Raw genomic sequence first — 17,939 nt, 5'->3', positions numbered from 1 at the left:
CCAGCCTACACCACAGACACAACACCACCAGATCCAAGCCACGTCTGCGACCTACACCACTGCTCATGGCAACACTGGATCCTTAACCCACTGAGTGAGGCCAGGGATCGAACCTGTAACCTCATGGTTCCTAGTTGCGTTCGTTTCCACTGCACCACAATGGGAACTCCCATATAGCAACTTTTTAAAAAGGTTTCTCAAAGCCTCAATCGGGGAACCATTTTTAGATAGTCATCAGAAAAACAACGCGTAGGAATTCTAGCCTTTCTCAGTGAGAACTTTAGCATCTTGTTTTTAACCTTTTAACCCTGAATTATTCAAAGCTTAATGCATTACTGCTCCAATTATAGGAGAAAAACACCTTTCCTTCCCCATTTTCATTTTTCTTTTCTTTTTTAGGGCTGCATCTGCAGCATATGGAAGTTCCTGGGCTAGAAGTCAAATGGAGCTGCAGCTACCGGCCTCTGCCACAGCCACACCAGATCAGAGCCGCGTCTCTGACCTACACCGCTCATGGCAATGCCGGATCCTTAACCCACTCACTGATCGAGGCCAGGGATCAAACCTCCATCCTTACGGGTGCTAGTCGGGTTCTTAACCTGCTAAGCCATGATGGCACCTCTCCCATTTTCGTTTTTCTTACTTTGTTTTCATGTTTATCAGAGCACTCAAAACATCCATTCTGTTATTGATAATTCACCTTGATACAAACCATCCTCCAAGGCAGGACAGACGGAGGCAGCCTGGTGTTGAAACATGTGCATCTACCACCAAGAGGAACACGCAGTGGGAATGAGATTCCAACCGAGCAAAAGCCTGCTTGGCTACTTTATTCTTCCCTTTGACTCCTTTACCGACTATATTCATCAGTGTTGTACTTGAGCTGCAGGAGGTGGGGGAACAGGGGCCAGAAGAGATAATCTGGGGGCCAGGGAGGCCACATTTTTACAGGGCAATTTCAAGGGGGCCGCGTGCCTTGTGAAGTGATGGTGCGCAAGAGACAAAAGATGTCCTGTATGGTTCCAGGAACAAGTCCGCTCGGCTGGAACACTTCGTGCTTTTAAAGCCCTGAAACCACCCCTAGTACTGGGACTCTGTGGGCAACCCAAGGGGCCAGCTGCTGTTCACCGTCCCAGGCTCTGCCTTAAAACAGGAGAAAGCAGGTCTTCCACGGGAGGCAGCCCAGGGTGGGTCGAGTGACGAGTGCCCCAGCCCTGAATCGGGGCCGTCGCTTTCAGGGACTGCTCCGGCCAGGCACACTCAGTCCTGTCCTCCACCTGCTTCTCCTTACCCCTCCTGTTCCAGAAGCCTCTGGCGTGTCTCCATCACAATTTCCTCCATTACTTCTGGCTTTAAGATGTCTTTGATCTGGAATAGAAAAGAAAAAAGGTACTTGTTCAATCAACGTGCACACCACCACGCCAATCCAAACGTGGAAACCCAACCGTGGTTAACACAAACCTTCTGCTTTCCTTTCATTATCAGAGGATATCCAGCTTAGGACATCCGCGAGATTCTCTGGGATAGAGCGGACAGGAACCAAGACAGTACTGGGACATTCACGAGAAAGACAGCTAAAATTTGGGAGGGACAAGATGAAGTCCAGAGGGGAGCTGTCATAAACCAGCCCCGCCTGGCACCTCCACCCCTGCCCCCCTCCCCGAATCCTTATATGGACATCAGACATTGAGAACATTACTAGTATCTTGGGGAAGTGCCACCAGACACCCAATAAAGCGCTCCACCAGATCAGTTCATGGTAAAGGTATTTGGGTGCCTGCTATCTGAGGAAGCACAGAGCAGATGACACTTAGCGCCTGCTCAGAGATCAAGGCGGAAAAGGGGAGCCCTGCGTGGGGTACCTGATGTGGAAGGGATGCCTCGTAGCAGTACAGGATGCTGGTATCATACAGCATCACCCTCTGGGTGACCAGCGAGACGATGCAGTTCCGCAGCCGGGAAATCACCTCTCGATCAGCAAGGGAGACAGGCTACCGGGGACGCCCAGCGAAAGGGGGAATAAAGTAAGGACCAACATAAGCAAATGGTAACAGAAAACCACAGAAGCCATTTACAACCCAGGCAGTATCATTCTGGGACGCTGCACCAACCCAGCAGGAACTCCAAGGGAGACTAAAAGGATGGCTTAGGAGTTCCCGTTGTGGCACAGCAGAAATGAATCCGACTAGGAACCATGAGGTTGCAGGTGTGATCCCTGGCCTCGCTCAGTGGGTTAAGGATCCAGCATTGCCGTGAGCTGCGGTGTAGGTCACAGATGTGGCTCGGATCCTGCACTGCTGTGGCTGTGGTGCAGGCCAGCAGCTGTAGCTCTAATTGGACCCCTAGCCTGGGAACCTCCATATGCCGTGGGTGTGGCCCAAAAAAAGGATGGCTTTGGCTATTACCCTGCAACTCTGCCATCTCTGCCCACAAAGATCAAGCCATCTCCTCAGAATGAGAGGGCAGTACAATGTTCTGAATGCACCTCAATGCAAATTCAAACCGGGTCAACTACAGCAGCAATTAAGCAGGGAGCGCTCCCACTGGCCACACAAGCACGGCACAGACCCAGTGCCACTCGGCCCCAACAGCAGCGATGGCACTCACCTCCAGGTTTGCAATGAAGCCCCCTGCCTCCTCCTCTTTGTGCTCAGGCGTTGGGTAGATCCAGATGAAGCCGTTGTTGCCCAGAATCACTGAGGCACCACATGGCAGGTCATGGAAGTGAGTCTTCTGCCGTTTTACCAGGGAGGGGGAAACCTGAACCAAAACGCCCTGACCCAGCTAAAAAAACACATCGTAAATTGGGTCACCACAGGATCACCAGGGAGGGGAATGAGAAGCAGGGTAGAGTGTGTCCTGGCTACACTGGAATTAGGCCCTTCTGTGGACAGCTGCTCCGATGTGCACACGCACACAGTGGCTCTGCCCAGAACACTCTGGATGCATCCCGCTCTTTACATCCCAGCAGAAGATGACTCTCGGTCTCTTGTCCACCGTCTGTTCTCCCGTGTAATCATCCCCACTTTCTAATCCAGGGCTGTCCGAGAAGCTGGAGCCAATGAGGACATGGGCTCGAGCCTCTTATGGGCCAGAGAGCACTGTTCTCTTCCGCCTTGACCGTACACCTGTCTTGCCCACGAAATGTGTGCCACTGGACAAGGGGACCGACTGAGGGCTGGTACAGGTCCATCCACCCCCGGTCTGCCGGTCAACTCAAGGCCCACCCCGGCTGAGGGCCGTCTACTTCCGACCCCGGCCCGTGACGGGCAGCACGTGCAGGGCAGCGTCCCCTTGCCTGCTTCGAGGACGTGAACGTGACTGGCTGCAGCCCTTCTACTAAGGACAGAGGATTTTGTTCCGCTCAGAAAACGAACGCTCACCCAGTTAAAGCCAAGGGATGAATAATCACAGTCTGTTTTGCAAAGTATGAGGTCATTTAAAAAGCAGCCTGGGAGTTCCCACTGTGGCTCAGCAGAAACCAGTCTGACTAGGAACCATGAGGTTGTGGGTTTGATCCCCGGCCTCGCTCAGTGGGTTAAGGATCCAGCGTTGCCGTGAGCTGTGGTGTAGGTTGCAGACACAGTTCAGATCTGGCATTGCTGTGGCTATGGCGTAGGCTGGTGGTTACAGCTCCAATTCCACCTCTAGCCTGGGAACATCCATATGCCATGGGAGCAGCCCTAAAAAGACAAAAAAAAAAAAAAAAAAAAAAAAAAGTAGCCTCAATAACATCCCTTTAAAATAGAAATGCAGTGAAATTTCCCATTTAGAGGCTCAAGCAGCAAACCCATCTTTCCTAACAATCTCCATCTTACTGACTGGCTGTCTGTCTCAGGGCCATCCTGTTTCAGCAGCCCTCCACCTCCCATTGTTCCCAGGACTATGTCTCAGTGCAAATGCAATGCAAGGCTGCCGTGCCCTCAACAGATGGCAGGGGCACAGGGCCACAGGGCATAGGGGCTCTTCTGCCAGAACATCTCCTCAGTAGAAAAGGTCAAGTGCTGTCGTCCTTTGCAATGCTGCCAACGGTGTCACTCAGCGTCGGGGACAGCAGTGCACTAACGCCTAGCTGCTCGGCTTCTTTAGTGGGCATTCCCGAGAGCGCAGGGGAATTGGAAATGGATGTGAAGTCAGTTGGCACATGGGAATGGCCGGAGCCCAACTTACTTTTCCGTATTTGAGACTCCTCGTGTGCAGAGAGACGGCTCCGTCAGAGAACACTGCCTGGACCTCAGCCTGGCCGGTTCCGGATGAAGGAACAAACATTCTCACGTCACCTGCCTCCCTGGCCCCCCCCTCCAGCCTTTCCTCTCAGGTCCAACCTCCTGCCCGAGGCTGTAGACAGACCCAGAGGTCACACTGCTGTGACCATGGAGGTCATGGACAACCTGACACCACCTTTTCTCCTTCCTGGGAGAAATGCTCCCATCGTTAGGAAAATGCGAGCTAGCTTAGAGCCTGGGCCACCGTAAGTTACAAGACCCAAGGACAGGACGGAGTGGCAGCAGGTCCGAACAAGAGCTGGAGGGTCGGCCAGGGTGAAGGAAGTGAGGAAAGGCTGCTGCAGAGCCCTTCACACTCGGTCAAGGACTCAGGTCCCTGCCGGGATGATGCTTCCCCTGTGGGAGGCCTACAAGGGGAGCCCCGCGCCCCAGCTCCCTAGCAGACAGGAAGACGCGGAACGCAGCAGGCAGGATACACTGATAAGGTCCCCTTCCTGCAAGAAGCCCCTCATCGCCAGCTCGTCCTCTGCTGATCTTCTCCTCTGGAATGCACAGAGACAGGGCCGCGTTACTGAAGGCAGGTCCAGGAGGGAGCTCTCGCCACCCTCCCTTCTCTCTCACTTCCTCTGAGGTCTCTGAAGCCAGCCACTGCGTTCACAGGCCGAGTGGGTAACCTGTGCCACTCAAGGAAGATGAAGCGACGGCCACTGCTTTCCATCTTATAGGCTTCCCACAGCTCCTCTTCTCCTTCCTCTGGATAAAACTCCAGCTCCTTCCATGATATTCCAGACCCGCCCAATCTAGCGCGGCCCGCCCTGCAGTGCCTTCCTCCTGTGGCTGCCCGCCCCGCTCCAGCGGACCCACCACCTCCGGCTTCACTCGATCTCTGCTCACGCGTTCCAATTTCAGACTCCCTGAACTCACTGCTGAAATCCTATCCAGCCTTCGAGGATCAACTCCAGCACCCCTCTTTCCTTCGAGCTCTTCTCAGTGAAATTATTCACTCCTTTTGTACGTGGTTCATCCTGGGGCTGCCAGGAACCGTCTCCCAGACCCCCTCTAGTCTGTAAGCTCTCCCAGACACTCGGTCCTGCCTCTTGATCATGCCCTTCTCCAGAAAGCCTGGCACAGCGAGCCTCTCTAGAGAAGATGTGGGACTGAAGATAAAGCTGAACTGTGGCCTTTTACAAAAGGATGCAGCTTAGGGACTGTGGTCGTCTGAAACGACCAAAAGCCACTGAGTGCCTGAAAAGATAATCTAAACATGACTTTTCAAGTCACACCTTCTGGGAGCGAAGCTGGTATACCCAGAAAAGGAAAGAGATCAGCCCTCTTTCAGGATCGGTCCCCCGGGGACCTTCCAGATCTTAGCGTACACCATTTGCTGCCTAAGCTGGGAGCCTGGGCCAAGTGAAAAGCCTCCGTGTACATCCGGGCAGCACAAAAGTGGTCAAAGTGGCAACTTCAGTGGAAAGCAAGTACGTGGGTGAAGCAAAGGACCCCAGAGCCCTCGCCAACCAACCGTCCAGTCCCACCGGAGACCCTCACCAGCTCTCCTCCGGGAAGGTTCATGGATGACAGAAGCAGGACCGAGTCCAGCCTGGAGTTGGTCTCCACTTTCCACCTCTTCTGTTGGACCTACAGACAAAGAAACCCCGAACCTGGACACATACCCGGGGGCCAGAGCGCACACTGTAAACAACTGATAACCCTAAACGTAACCAACCAACCATTTACACCAAAACACGGCACATGCCTCGGCCAGGTAACCGCATCTAGAACGAAGATCCCATTCACTAGGTCACCAGCTTGCTTCTACTTTGGGAAAACCAACCTGGCAGACTTGACTTACCTCCGTGATTCTCCCCACTACAATGTCCCCCACTTCACCATTATATCTGAAAGATGAAACAAAAGGTCACCCAGTAGTGAAAAGACTTTAACATGAGACCAAATCCCACTGGGAAGGTCAGTTAAACCAGACTGGGGGGGCGGGGGGGCCTTGGTTAGGCACCACATTTATTTAATTTATCTAACTACACTCTAGACTCATTTTTAGGAACTGATAGCTTCAAAACATTCCTATACATACAGCCTCTGTTAACCATTCTTTTTTTTTGACCACACCTGCGGCAGGCATATGGGAGTTCCCAGGCCAAGGATCGAATCCAAGCCACTGCTGCGGCAATGCTGGATCCTTAACCCACTATGCCCAGCCGGTGATCAAACCTGCACCTCAGCAGCGACCTGAGCTGCTGCAGTTAGATCCTTAACCCGTGGTGCCATAATGGGAACTCCTTCTGTTAACTAGTCTTAAACCATTTATCGCAAGTAGTTCCCTAAGCCTGAAACCCTTTCTTTGTTAACTGCATGAACATGGTAAGCATGGACTCTTTTCTGCTGGGCTCTGGAACCCAGAGGGGACAGGACATCACCCAAACCAGTCTACTCGCTGTCTCACTCACCCACTGGCTGCCAGTCCCTCGTCCCGCTTCTACTGATGTAGTGTTCCAGACTGAAGGCTCAGTCCTTGGGCCTCCGCCCATTTCAGCCCACACTCACGTGCTGAGCTCATCCAGCCAGGCGGCTTTACATACTCCCGAGGAGCGTACCCCTCCCCTCAATTCCAGACTCTAGTCGACTGCTGGCTACCCAGCACCTCCACTGGTGTGAATTTGCAAAACACGCCTAAGACAAAGCTTTCCAGCAGCCCCCCTCCCTCCCCCACAGCAAACGGATCCGCTCCTGGTTGTCACCATCTCAGGAAATAGCAACTCCACCTGCTCAAGCCAGAATCCCTGAAGGAACCCTTCATATTTCTCAGTCTCAATCTCTCTTTCTCTCATGTTGCAGAACAAGTCCAGCAATGGAGCCTACCGCCTCTACCTTTAAAATACAGGCAGAAAATAAAAGGCAGCCAAATTGGAAAGGAAGAAATAAAACTATCTTTTCTTTTCTCACAGACATGGTCTTCTAGTACAGAAAATCCCAAGAATACAAAATCCAACACTTTCTCATGATGAAAACACTCAGAGCACAAAATACATGCCACCGTGGCCACTTCTGCCCACTCCTACTGCCATCACCTTAGTCTAGGTCAGCAGTGCCCTACCCCTGCCCCGTCCTCCCACAGCAGCCAGAGTGATTTCATCTAAACAGAAGTCAGACCAGATCCCTCCTCTGCCCTACCTCCTCCAGTGGCTTCCTAGATTTCACAAAGTACAAGTCAAAAATGCTTACCGTGTTGAGTTCCCTGGTGGCGCAGTAGGTTAAGGATCTGGCATTGTCACTGCAGCAGCTCAGGTCGCCGCTGTGGTGCAGGTTCAATCCCAGCCCTGGGGAATTTTCACAGGCCGCAGGCTCCTACCACTCCTGCCATCCCCCACCCCGCCTGCTCCCTCTGTTCCAGCCCCACTAGCTTATATTCCTGGGCTACCTTAACTGAGCCCTTCTAGGAGGCTCTGTGTGAGTAGGAGGCTCTGTGTGAGTACTTTGCATGCACTGTTCCAGTGCATTCCAGGGCAAATCCTACAAGGTAGGTCATGCTACGTCTCATTTTGCAGAGGAGGAAACCAAAGCTTGGGGAGGTCAGGTAACGTAGGGAAACCTCTGAAGCCCAAACCTACCTGTGGTCACCCATCCCCCTCCTTCAGTCACGTGCTCCAAATCACAGACCTACAGAATGATGGGGCAGGCAGGGATGGGGGACGGAGGGGGTATGCTGTGGCAGAAAGGACCTGGCTGTGCAATTCTGACGCCACAATACACACCTTTTGTTCTCACCTGGTTTTCAAAGCTTTTACACAGATCAGCTTGTTTACTCTCTCCACCGAGCCAGCCACAGACGCGATGAGCTTCTCTTCCCCCATATAGGTCCCATGGCCCCTGTGGCAACAGGAAGACACAAAGGACAGGGTTCAATCCCTGGCCTCAATCAGTGGGTTAAAGACCTGGCGTTGCTGTGAGCTGTGGTGTAGGTCGCACACACAGCTCAGATCTGGCATTGCTGCGGCGTAGGCCGGCAGCTGTAGCTCCAATTCAGCCTCTAGCCTGGGAACTTCCAAAAGCCTCGGGTGCGGCCCTAAAAACAAAGAACAGGAGTTCCCGTGGTTGACGAATCCGACTAGGAACCATGAGGTTGTGGGTTCCGTCCCTGCCCTTGCTCAGTGGGTTAAAGACCCAGCGTTGCCGTGAGCTGTGGTGTAGGTTGCAGACGCGGCTCAGATCCTGCGTTGCTGTGGCTCTGGCGTAGGCTGGTGGCTACAGCTCCGATTCGACCCCTAGCCTGGGAATCTCCATGTGCCGCAGGAACAGCCCAAAGAAATAGCAAAATAAGTAAATAAATAAATAAAATAAAAAAATAATAAAGTTTAAAAAACAAACAAACAAAAAACAATGTGTTCCTCAAACTTAACAGCCTCCTCCTGCCTGAAAGCCAGATTTTTGTGCCATGCTTCCTAAAACATTCCTTCTTTAATAGGGATACATGGACCACTTCCTTGTCTGACTCAAGTCTTCCCAAAGGTCACTTTCTCCACCTGTCCCTCGTCACCATCCCGTTTCTCATGTCGCCCACCCTGCTGCTGCCACGATCCCACCTATGCTGCTTACCTTGCTCGACTGTTTATTTTCTCTACTGCATTTACCACCAAATATTCTGAATCACTTATGCGTTTGCTGTGCTTATCGCTTATTATGTCTCTTCCAGTGAGAACGTAAACTCCACCAGGACAGAGATTTCCCCTCTGTTCAGTGCTGTGCCCTAACCACACATGATGTACATACACAATGAGCAAATGAAGGACTGACTCGTAAGATTTCCTGGGATCCAATAACCCCAAACTAAGAGGCTAAAGGGCAACGAATGTATCAATGCTGTACCTCTCCTATTTGTACAAGCACTTTTCCCCAAAGGGGGAAACAGGCTGAGCATCCACGAGTGTTAATCTATGACAGTGATACAATGGTGAGTTTTGCTTCTTTCCTTAATCGTCACCTCATTTAATCCTCACTACCCTGTTAAATAGTTAATATCACTATTTTAGGGATGAGGAAACTGACGTGGGAGAGGTCAGGAACCCCAGCTGTCCAACTCAAGAGCCTGCCCTCAGATTCAAAGCTGTACATTTGGGTGCATGTAACTCAACATACCTGCATGCTCTAAACCCAAACCATGACTAGTTCCAAAACCATGCACCTGGCTAAGAGATGATGCTGAGGGAGAAGGCGCACATGTCAAAAACGCCCACCGTCCCTCTCAGTCGAAAACTGTTAAGAGGCCCCGGCCCCTAGCCCTCCCCAGTTTTCCCAACGAGGAAGGCCCAGAATTTGGGTCTCAGGCAGAGCGATGAAGAGTCACGGAGATCAGGAGAGGAGGGTGTCGGCGGGCTGGGGCAAAGCAGACGGGGACACACACAAGGCAGGGAGCAATAAGCCCGAGGCTTCGAAAACGAGGCGACTAGGATGGTCGGCAGATGTGCCCTGGGTACCGCGAGGGCGTAGGGGAAAGAGAACGGAGGGCCCAGGTTTCGGCCAGCAAGCCACGTGCAGAGCAGTGCGGCCGCTCCTATAGCCCAGAGTCCCCCACGACCCCACGTACCGCATGAAGCCTGTGTCCGTGGTGATCGTGTCCCCCGGCACCACCAGGTGCTTCTTAGTCTCGCGCCCCAGGCTCTCGCTAAGAGGCTTGCGAGCGACAGGAAGCCTCATCTCCATCGCCATCTTGGCGCCAATAACTTGCGCAGGCGCAGCCCAACCCGAAGGCTTACCGTCCTTCTCAGCAACTCTCTGCCTTCGCTCGCGGGGCGGGGCCTCAGAGCAGCCACCAATGGAAACTCACGGACTCGCGGCCATGTTGGCTATTGGCAACCATTAGGTAAATGCGAAGGGAAGGAAGGAGCCGAGTTGCCATCTTTACTATTGGCGAGGCTGCACTTGTCGAATGGTACAATCTCAGGTTGTCTGGCATTTGACTTTTTGCCAAAACCCTCTTGTAATCATCATGCCACTTACTGTTTTCCAGGGTTAGAGATAATTGAGAAATGGACCTTTGCGTTTCCTCCCACCTCTAAGCTGCTAAAATCTGATTTTTGGGTGAGGGAGGTATGAGATTGCTCAGGCAATGGGATCTACAGAAAACACTATCTGAGCCCCTTTGGGAACCGTTACTAGTAGCCTCTGTATTCTGCATTACTTCCGCCTCGTGTCTGCTGCTTCAGGAATAACCACCACCTGTACCCCCAAACAATGCTTCAGGTGCTGATTCCGTTCTGCCTAAGTGAGCTAATTAACCCTAATATTTCTTTTGAAAATTCGAGAAACCATCTAAGAAAACATTCGGACCTTGGCAGGTGGGTGTATTTGGAAGGAAGGACAAGTGCCTATTTAATACGAGAATCTTTGCTTATATTTACTCATGCAGCGAATTGAACCAGGAGCTGTTCTGAGGGTTCAGTGGTGAACTGATAGGTGGATATGTGGTTTTATCTCTGGGTCAGAAGCATTTTCCCCATCCCTCTCCCCACTTCCCACCAGCCCCTCCCTCACCCTTGCCTTGCATGGTTTAAAGCATCCACAAGAGAGTTCGACCTCAGGGAACTGGAGATGATAATTCTTCATACAAGGGACTCTAAAGAGGATTAAGGGAAATAACTCACATCAGTACCACACGCTAAGCTTGGTAAATCAGGTCTGCTGCCTCTGAAAGTCCATCAGACCAATAGATAAATACACCTCCAAAAGGACAGCATTTTTTTCACCTAAGCATGGCTCACAACTACATCTGTCAAGAAAGCCAACCCTGGGAGGCAGTCAATGAAATAAATTCTAGGGCCCCACAGGTCATCAGTAAAGGGGCAGGCCAGATACTTGCCCTCTTCCTTGCCTGGAGGAATGGACTAGAGCCAAGAAAGTTTAAGGGTTCATCTGCTGAGCCTGGCCTCTGCCAGAAGAGGGCAGTGTTGTCCTTTGAGCCAGCAGAGCTCAGTCCACTAGGCAGCTGGACCTGGGAGTGCATCTATACCAAAAACTAGGGTATAGTCTTGACAACATCCAGTTTCAAGGAGGGATGGACTTAACCTTAACCCCTCCCATTCTCAGGGCACTTAGGTTTATGGAGCCTATCACAACGTTGGGATTATGTTTTATGTTTGTTTCTTTTTAGGGCCATACCACCAGCATATGGAAGTTCCCAGGCTAGGGGTTGAATCAGAGCTACCGCTGCCAGCCTACGCCACAACGTGGGCTCCTCCACCCACTGAGTGAGGCCAGGGATCAAGCCCACATCTTCATGGATACGAGTCAGATTCGTTTCCGATGCACCGCAATGGGAACTCCCAATGTTGGGACTATGAAACCCTGGCAGATTTGGTGTCTGGTGAGAGCTCACTTCCTGGTTCAGGGACTGTCTTCTCACTGACTGTGTCCTCCCTGCATGGCAGCGGGGGAGGGGAGCTCTCTGGGGCCTCTTTTATTTATTTGTTTGTTCGTTTTCCTTTTTATGGCCACACCTGCAGCATATGGAAGTTCCCAGGCTAGGGATCCAATTGGAGCTGCAACAGCTGGTCTATGCCAGAGCCATGGCAACTCCGGGTCCGAGCCACACATGCAACCTAAGCTGCAGCTCATGGCAATGCTGGGTCCTTAACCCACTGAGCGAGGCCAGGGATCAAACCCGCATCCTCATGGAAGTGGGTTCTTAACCCACTGAGCCACAACAGGAACTCCGAGGACTTGTTTTATATGGCAGAATCCTATTCATGAAGCCTCCACCCTCGTGACCTAATCACCTCCTAATACTATCACTTTGGGGGTTAGGATTTCAATATATGAATTTTTTGGGGGGGACATAAACATTCAGTCCTACTCACAGACACAGGAACACAACTGTGGTTGCCAAGGAGGAGGAGACAGGTGGGGGAGGGATGGATTGGGAGGTTGGGGTTAGCAGATGCAAACTATTATATCAAGAATGGGTAAATAACAAGATCCTACTGCATAGCATGGGGAACTACATTCACTATCCCATAATAATAACGGAAAAGAAATTTAAAAAATAAATGGGAGTTCCCGCCTTGGCACAGTGGGTTGAGGATATGGCGTTGCTGAAGCTATGGCGTAGGTCACAGCCCCAGCTCAGATGCGATCCCTAGTCTTGGCACTTCTATGTGCTGAGGGTATAGCCAAAAAAGAAAATAATAATAATAATAAGGTCTTTTAGGGTATTCAAAAATGAATTTAAAAAAACAGATTAGATTAAATCACTTCCTTGCTTAGAACGCTTCAGGCAGCTTCCTTTTATACTAAGAATAAAAATCCACGAGCGTTCCTATTGCGGCACAGCCGAAATGAATCCGATTAATTGTCCATGAGGATGCGGGTTCGATTCCTGGCTTTACTCCGGGGGTTAAGGATCTGGCGTTGCCGTGAGCTGTGGTATAGATCGAAGATGCGTCTTGGATCCTGAGTTGCTGTGGCTGTGGTGTAGGCTGGCAGCTACAGCGCTGATGCGACCCCTAGCTGGGGAAATTCCACGTGCTGCAGGTGTGGGCCTAAAAAAAAAAAAATCCAAACTCATCTTTGCCTGGTTCTGCCCTTCTCTGACCTCACTCACCTAACCGGCTCCCCTATTCATTATGTATGCTGCAATCAGCAGCGCTGGCCCCAGGATCTGTGTGTTTTGGGGGCCCTTTGCATGGAACTCTCTCCTCTGCACCCCCTAGCCCACCCCATCTTTTGTGTAACTGGCTGTTCCTCTCCAATCAGATCTCAACTCAATATTACTTCCTCAGAGAAGCCTTCCCTGACCACTGTATCCAGAATAATCCTCGGCTTCCCCCCTTTTGGGGGGCTGTACCGTGGCATGCGGAAGATCCTGGGCCAGGGATAAAACCCACACCACAGCAGCAACCTGAGCCACTGCAGTGACACAACCAGACCCTTGACCCACTGAGCCACAGGGTAACTCCTTGAATTGTCTTATTAATTTGTTTGTTGCAGTCTTCCTTCACTAGGACAGGAGTGCTCTGAGAACAGGGCCTTTATCTGTTTTGTTCATCTGGCACATAGAGAGCAGCCGTTTGTCCAAAAAAAATGAGATGCATTTGCAAGATTTTCACTCCGCACAGGATATGAGCCCCGCAAATGCCCAGACTTTGTCTGTTTTTTCCACTTCTCAGTCCCTAGAGCTGTCTGGGTACAGTTATTAACCATACCTTCTATTTTCTGTAATCTGCTGTTTGGAATTTGGGGGCTTGCTGACCTTGGAGGGACTGCCCCTCCCTGGGTTAGCCAAGCCCTAGAGCCAGTAAACTCTGGCTCAAGAGTATGCCTTTCCAATACAAACCAAGCCATCTGGAGCCCAGGGTCCCCGCTGCCACCACCATCTTTTTGATGAGGCGCTCACCCTCTGGACCATTAGGTGCCCATGCCAGCGGCCCGTACCAGCCAACTAGGGACAGGCCCTCTGCCTCAGAGCCCACTGAGGGGCTGAAGTTACTCAACCAGTCAACCCTAAACCTGCTTACCCTGCCTTCCAGTTGCTTCCCCTGGGAACCCCAGTTAAGTCTCTTTCCCACATTTTCTCCTCTTCCCCTCTGTCTCTGGGTCAACATCCCTGTCCCTATGCTTCCCCATGTGGCCCTGCATGGTGCCTCCCATTTCTCCGTGTCCCCCTTGGCAACCACAAGTCTGTCCTCTACGTCTGTGAGTCTGTTTCTGTTCTGTAAATAAGTTCATTTGCACCACAGTTTATTTTATTTTTTAATTAAAAAAATTTTTTTTTCTCTTTTAGCCTTTGCTAGGGTCGCTTCCCCCAGCATGTGGGGTTCCCATGCTAGGGGTCTAATCGGAGCTGTAGCCGCCAGCCTATGCCAGAGACAAAGCAACGCTAGATCTGAACCGCGTCTGCAACCACACCACAGCTCATGGCAATGTCGGATCCTTAACCCACTGAGCAAGGCCAGGAATCGAACCCACAACCTCATGGTTTCTAGTCGGATTCGTTAACCACTGAGCCACGACAGGAGCTCCCATTTGCACCACATTTTAGATTCCACATCTAAGTGATATCATATGGTGTTTGTCTTTCTCTTTCTGACTTACTTAGTATGAGAATGTCTAGTTGCATCCATATTGCTGCAAATGGCATTCTTTCATTCTTTTTACGGACAAGTATTATTCTTTTGTATATATGTGCTATATCTTTTTTTTAATGGCCACACCTGTGGCATACGGAAGTTTCTGGGCTAGGGGGTTGAATCAAAGCTGCAGCTGCTGGCCTACGCCACAGCCACAGCAACACCAGATCCAAGCCGCATCTGCAGCCTCCACTGAAGCTTGCAGCAACACTAGATCCTTAACCCACTGAGTGAGAACAGGGATGGAACCCAGATCCTCATGGACACTGTTCTTAACCCACTGAGCCACAGCGGGAACTCCACATACCACGTCTTCTTAATCCATTCATCTGTCGATGGACATTTAGGTTGCTTCCATGTCTTGGCTATTGTGAATAGTGCTGCTCTGTGGCTTTTTGAAAAGAATGCCCATGGATTTTTTGACGCTTCTTCAAGCAAAAATTGCAGTCTGGGCCTCCTCGTCTTGCACCTGGGTGGGCTTGTGACTGCTTCAATGGCTGGCTTATGTAGCAAGTGCCTCTGCAGGACTCCGGAGATAGGTCAGAATAGACTGACTTCTACCTGGTTCCCCTGCAACACTTGCGCTTGAAGACTTGAGCCAACGTGCAACAAGTACGACTTCCCTGGGACAGCTGTGTTGTAGGAAGCAGTCTGGTTGGGTGCTAACCAGCCACCACCCATAACTTGTCTCACCCCTCCCAGCCACACATCCCAGGAGACAAGCTCCAAGGTGGGAAGGAAGCTGAGAGCTTAGGAGATCCATTCCTCCATTTCGAGGGATCCGAGGATAATGGCTACAAGAAAGGGCAGGAAAAGGGGGGATGGACAACAGCCTTAGATGCCCTCTAGGGTGTGCCCAGCGAGATGGGTGGTAGAAGTGGCACCAGCCCTTCTCATCCATCACAGGCGTCCTTGTATTCACAACAGTTCGTATTTATTGAGCATGTACTATGTGCTGGGTACCAAGCCATGTGCCGTATTCATTTATATATATTATCCCACTGCATCCTCACAACATCCTTAGGAGCTAAGTATCAGCCCATTTTCCCTTTGAGGAACCTGAGACACAGAGACATTGACCCAGGTCACACAGCCAGTGAGTGGCTGAGCAAGGTTTCAGACACAGACTGGTGGCCTCTATCTAGAATCTTCTGCACCTGGAGGTCTCGAACCATGCAATAAAAAAGAAATAAAAGGTATCTCGATTGGAGAAGAAGTAAAACTGCCTTTATTCACAGACAACATTTATCATGTACATAGATGTCCTAAGGAATCTACTCCCCCCCCAAAAAAAATGAATGAATAAGTAAGTTTCACAAAGTTGAAAGATACAAGGTCTGTTTACAGTGCTGGTCTGCACCGCATCCCCAAGGGATACACAGAAAGCCCTTCGGATGTAATCCGCAGGCTGACTGGGAGGGGGTGCAGCCTATTGGTCCTGGACATGGCTTCTAAGATCAGTTGCCATGGCGAAACCTGCTCTGCCACTCACTGGCTGAGTGACCTGGCAAGTGACTTCCTCTATGCCTCAGTTTTCTCATACTTCAAGTGGACGATAATAGAGCATCATGGTGAAATAAGGGGGAAAAAGAGCATCAAGCTCAGGGGCTTATGGGGGAGGATTCCCAAAATGCATGAATTTAACCCCCTAAACCCCAAATTATTGTAGCTGTGGTCTGCATGCCTTTCTTGGAAGGAGGGGGCCTGAGGCCTTTGCTGGAATTGCAAGCAAAGTAAGATATTAGGCTTTGAGTATCAAAGCCCTGCCCCCACCCGTGTGCAGTTCTTCAGGACAATGATTCCTATCTGCTCACCCTGCCAAGGGCAGCACACTTCTGTTCAAACAAGTCAGCCACAAGCAGAGCAGATGCACTTCAGTCTGCAGTTACAGCCTACTGCCACCAGGCGGGTTCTTGAGCCAGTGCTGCTGCCCCTGTGATGCTGCTGCTAGAGCTTCAGGGAGCAAAATCAGCTGCAGAGAGCAATTTAGAATTTTGATCAAGGGCGCCACTGACGTTTCTGAAGCCTGACACCTGCAGACCCTTGTTCAGGAAGCCAGTGTCATCCCCTTGGAGGCAGAGCATGTGTTTAATTCTACTTCACCTATCAGTATCTGGTGGAAAGGGGACTCAGGACAGATAGTTTTGGTCATGGAAACAAGAGGCTTGAGTGCAGGCTGCAGTGAGAGGAGGGTAAGGCCAGGGCCCACGAGAGGCAACAGAAGCCTCATGGGGTGGTATCAGAGAAGGTAAGGTTTGTAGGAGGAGGATTAACAAGGGTGGTGTCACCACTGGCCCAAGGAGGAAACCCCAGATGGATCTGCGCGTGAACCTATCAAGTATATGACTCTGCCTGCAACCCCATGTGCCAGGGGGCAAGACCAGTCTCCCAAAGTATGGGGGTCTTTGGGAATAACCGAAGCTCCAAATGGGAATGGCCTGTGTGTACAAGTGTGAATTCCAGTATCTTCAGGTGTGTATGGGTGTGTGTGTGTGTGCATGTGTGTGTGTGTGTGCGTGGCTAGATGAGGATGCATAGAGAGATGTGCCTGAGGGGTGCCAGTGAGTTGGAAGGGTGACAGCCTCACAGTTGGTACATGCCAGAGCACATTTCCTAGTTTGCACACATCCTCCTGGCCAGAAGGTCCTGGAGAGGCAAGCCAGTCCCTGACCCCACACCGTGGGCCTCCTTGCTCTTTGGTCTCCCTCAAGGAGGGTCTGGAAATGGGTGTCCAGAGCACTGGGAAATCCTAGGCTTTGGGAGGGCACTTGGTGTCCACTTTGGTTCACCCCACTGGGTGCTTGGATTCCTTCCAGTTGTCCATGAAAATGAAAAAAAAAAAGTGTGAAAGATTGAGGGGCAGTAACAAAGCAAGACACTGATAGTCGAGAGTCAGTTGGAAACCACAAGGAATCCACCCAGCCCCTTGTGAGATTTCTGGTTGCTTGGCACTGTAGCCATCTCTTTAGGAGCTGACACCACAGCTGTAATAAAGGTGACTTTTCTTTTCCATTTTAGGGCCACACCTGTGGCATATGGAAGTTCCCAGGCTAAGGGCCACATCGCAGCTACAGCTGCCGGCCTAGGCCACAGCCACAGCCACAGCAGATCTGAGCCGCATCTGCGACCTACCCTGCCACTTGTGGCAATGCCAGATCCTTAACCCACTGAGCGAGGTCAGGGGTTGAACTCACATCCTCATGGATACTAGTTGGGTTCTTAACCTGCTGAGCCACAATGGCAACGCCCAAGGGTGACTTCCAAAACCAGTATATGGAACAACTCTTCCTGCCCCCTCTTCAACTTCTAAGCACTTTCCATATTTCCTTTTCATGCAGATAAAAGTGTTGACCCATTCAGATGCTAAGTGATAAATGTTCCAAGTAATTTTTATTTTAGAATACAAGAGAGGTACAAATGTATTTACAGTTGTACATATACAATCAAATAATATATATCACAGTTTTGTAAATATCATTTTAGATAAATATTTACAAAGTTAAAGTGACCATTTTCTGGAAGTAGAACACAGTTTCTTGAAAACTCTATACATTTTATACTTTTCATTAATATTATT

The 17,939-nt window shown here is 50.8% G+C and overlaps 1 protein-coding gene across 3 annotated transcripts; it reads right to left on the bottom strand.

The window, feature by feature from the left end:
• Positions 794-9,977, bottom strand: EXOSC2 (exosome component 2). 3 transcript variants are annotated; one of them, XM_003122238.6, is made up of 9 exons: positions 9,826-9,977; positions 8,010-8,111; positions 6,079-6,124; positions 5,775-5,864; positions 4,703-4,768; positions 4,171-4,239; positions 2,608-2,784; positions 1,863-1,991; positions 794-1,368 (listed from the first exon to the last, which is right to left on the bottom strand). In XM_003122238.6, exons 1-9 carry the CDS (start codon positions 9,945-9,947, stop codon positions 1,288-1,290), a joined length of 882 nt encoding a protein of 293 aa, XP_003122286.1. In that variant the 5' UTR covers positions 9,948-9,977; the 3' UTR covers positions 794-1,287. The 3 variants fall into 3 exon arrangements, with proteins under 3 accessions (XP_003122286.1, XP_013849392.1, XP_020925958.1); XM_021070299.1 differs by lacking the exon at positions 794-1,368 and adding an exon at positions 1,462-1,574; XM_013993938.2 differs by lacking the exons at positions 4,171-4,239; positions 4,703-4,768.

This window comes from Sus scrofa, chromosome 1 (genome assembly GCF_000003025.6).
Source record: "Sus scrofa isolate TJ Tabasco breed Duroc chromosome 1, Sscrofa11.1, whole genome shotgun sequence".
Lineage (NCBI taxonomy): Eukaryota > Metazoa > Chordata > Mammalia > Artiodactyla > Suidae > Sus > Sus scrofa.
This window is presented reverse-complemented; position numbering and strand designations above follow the sequence as displayed.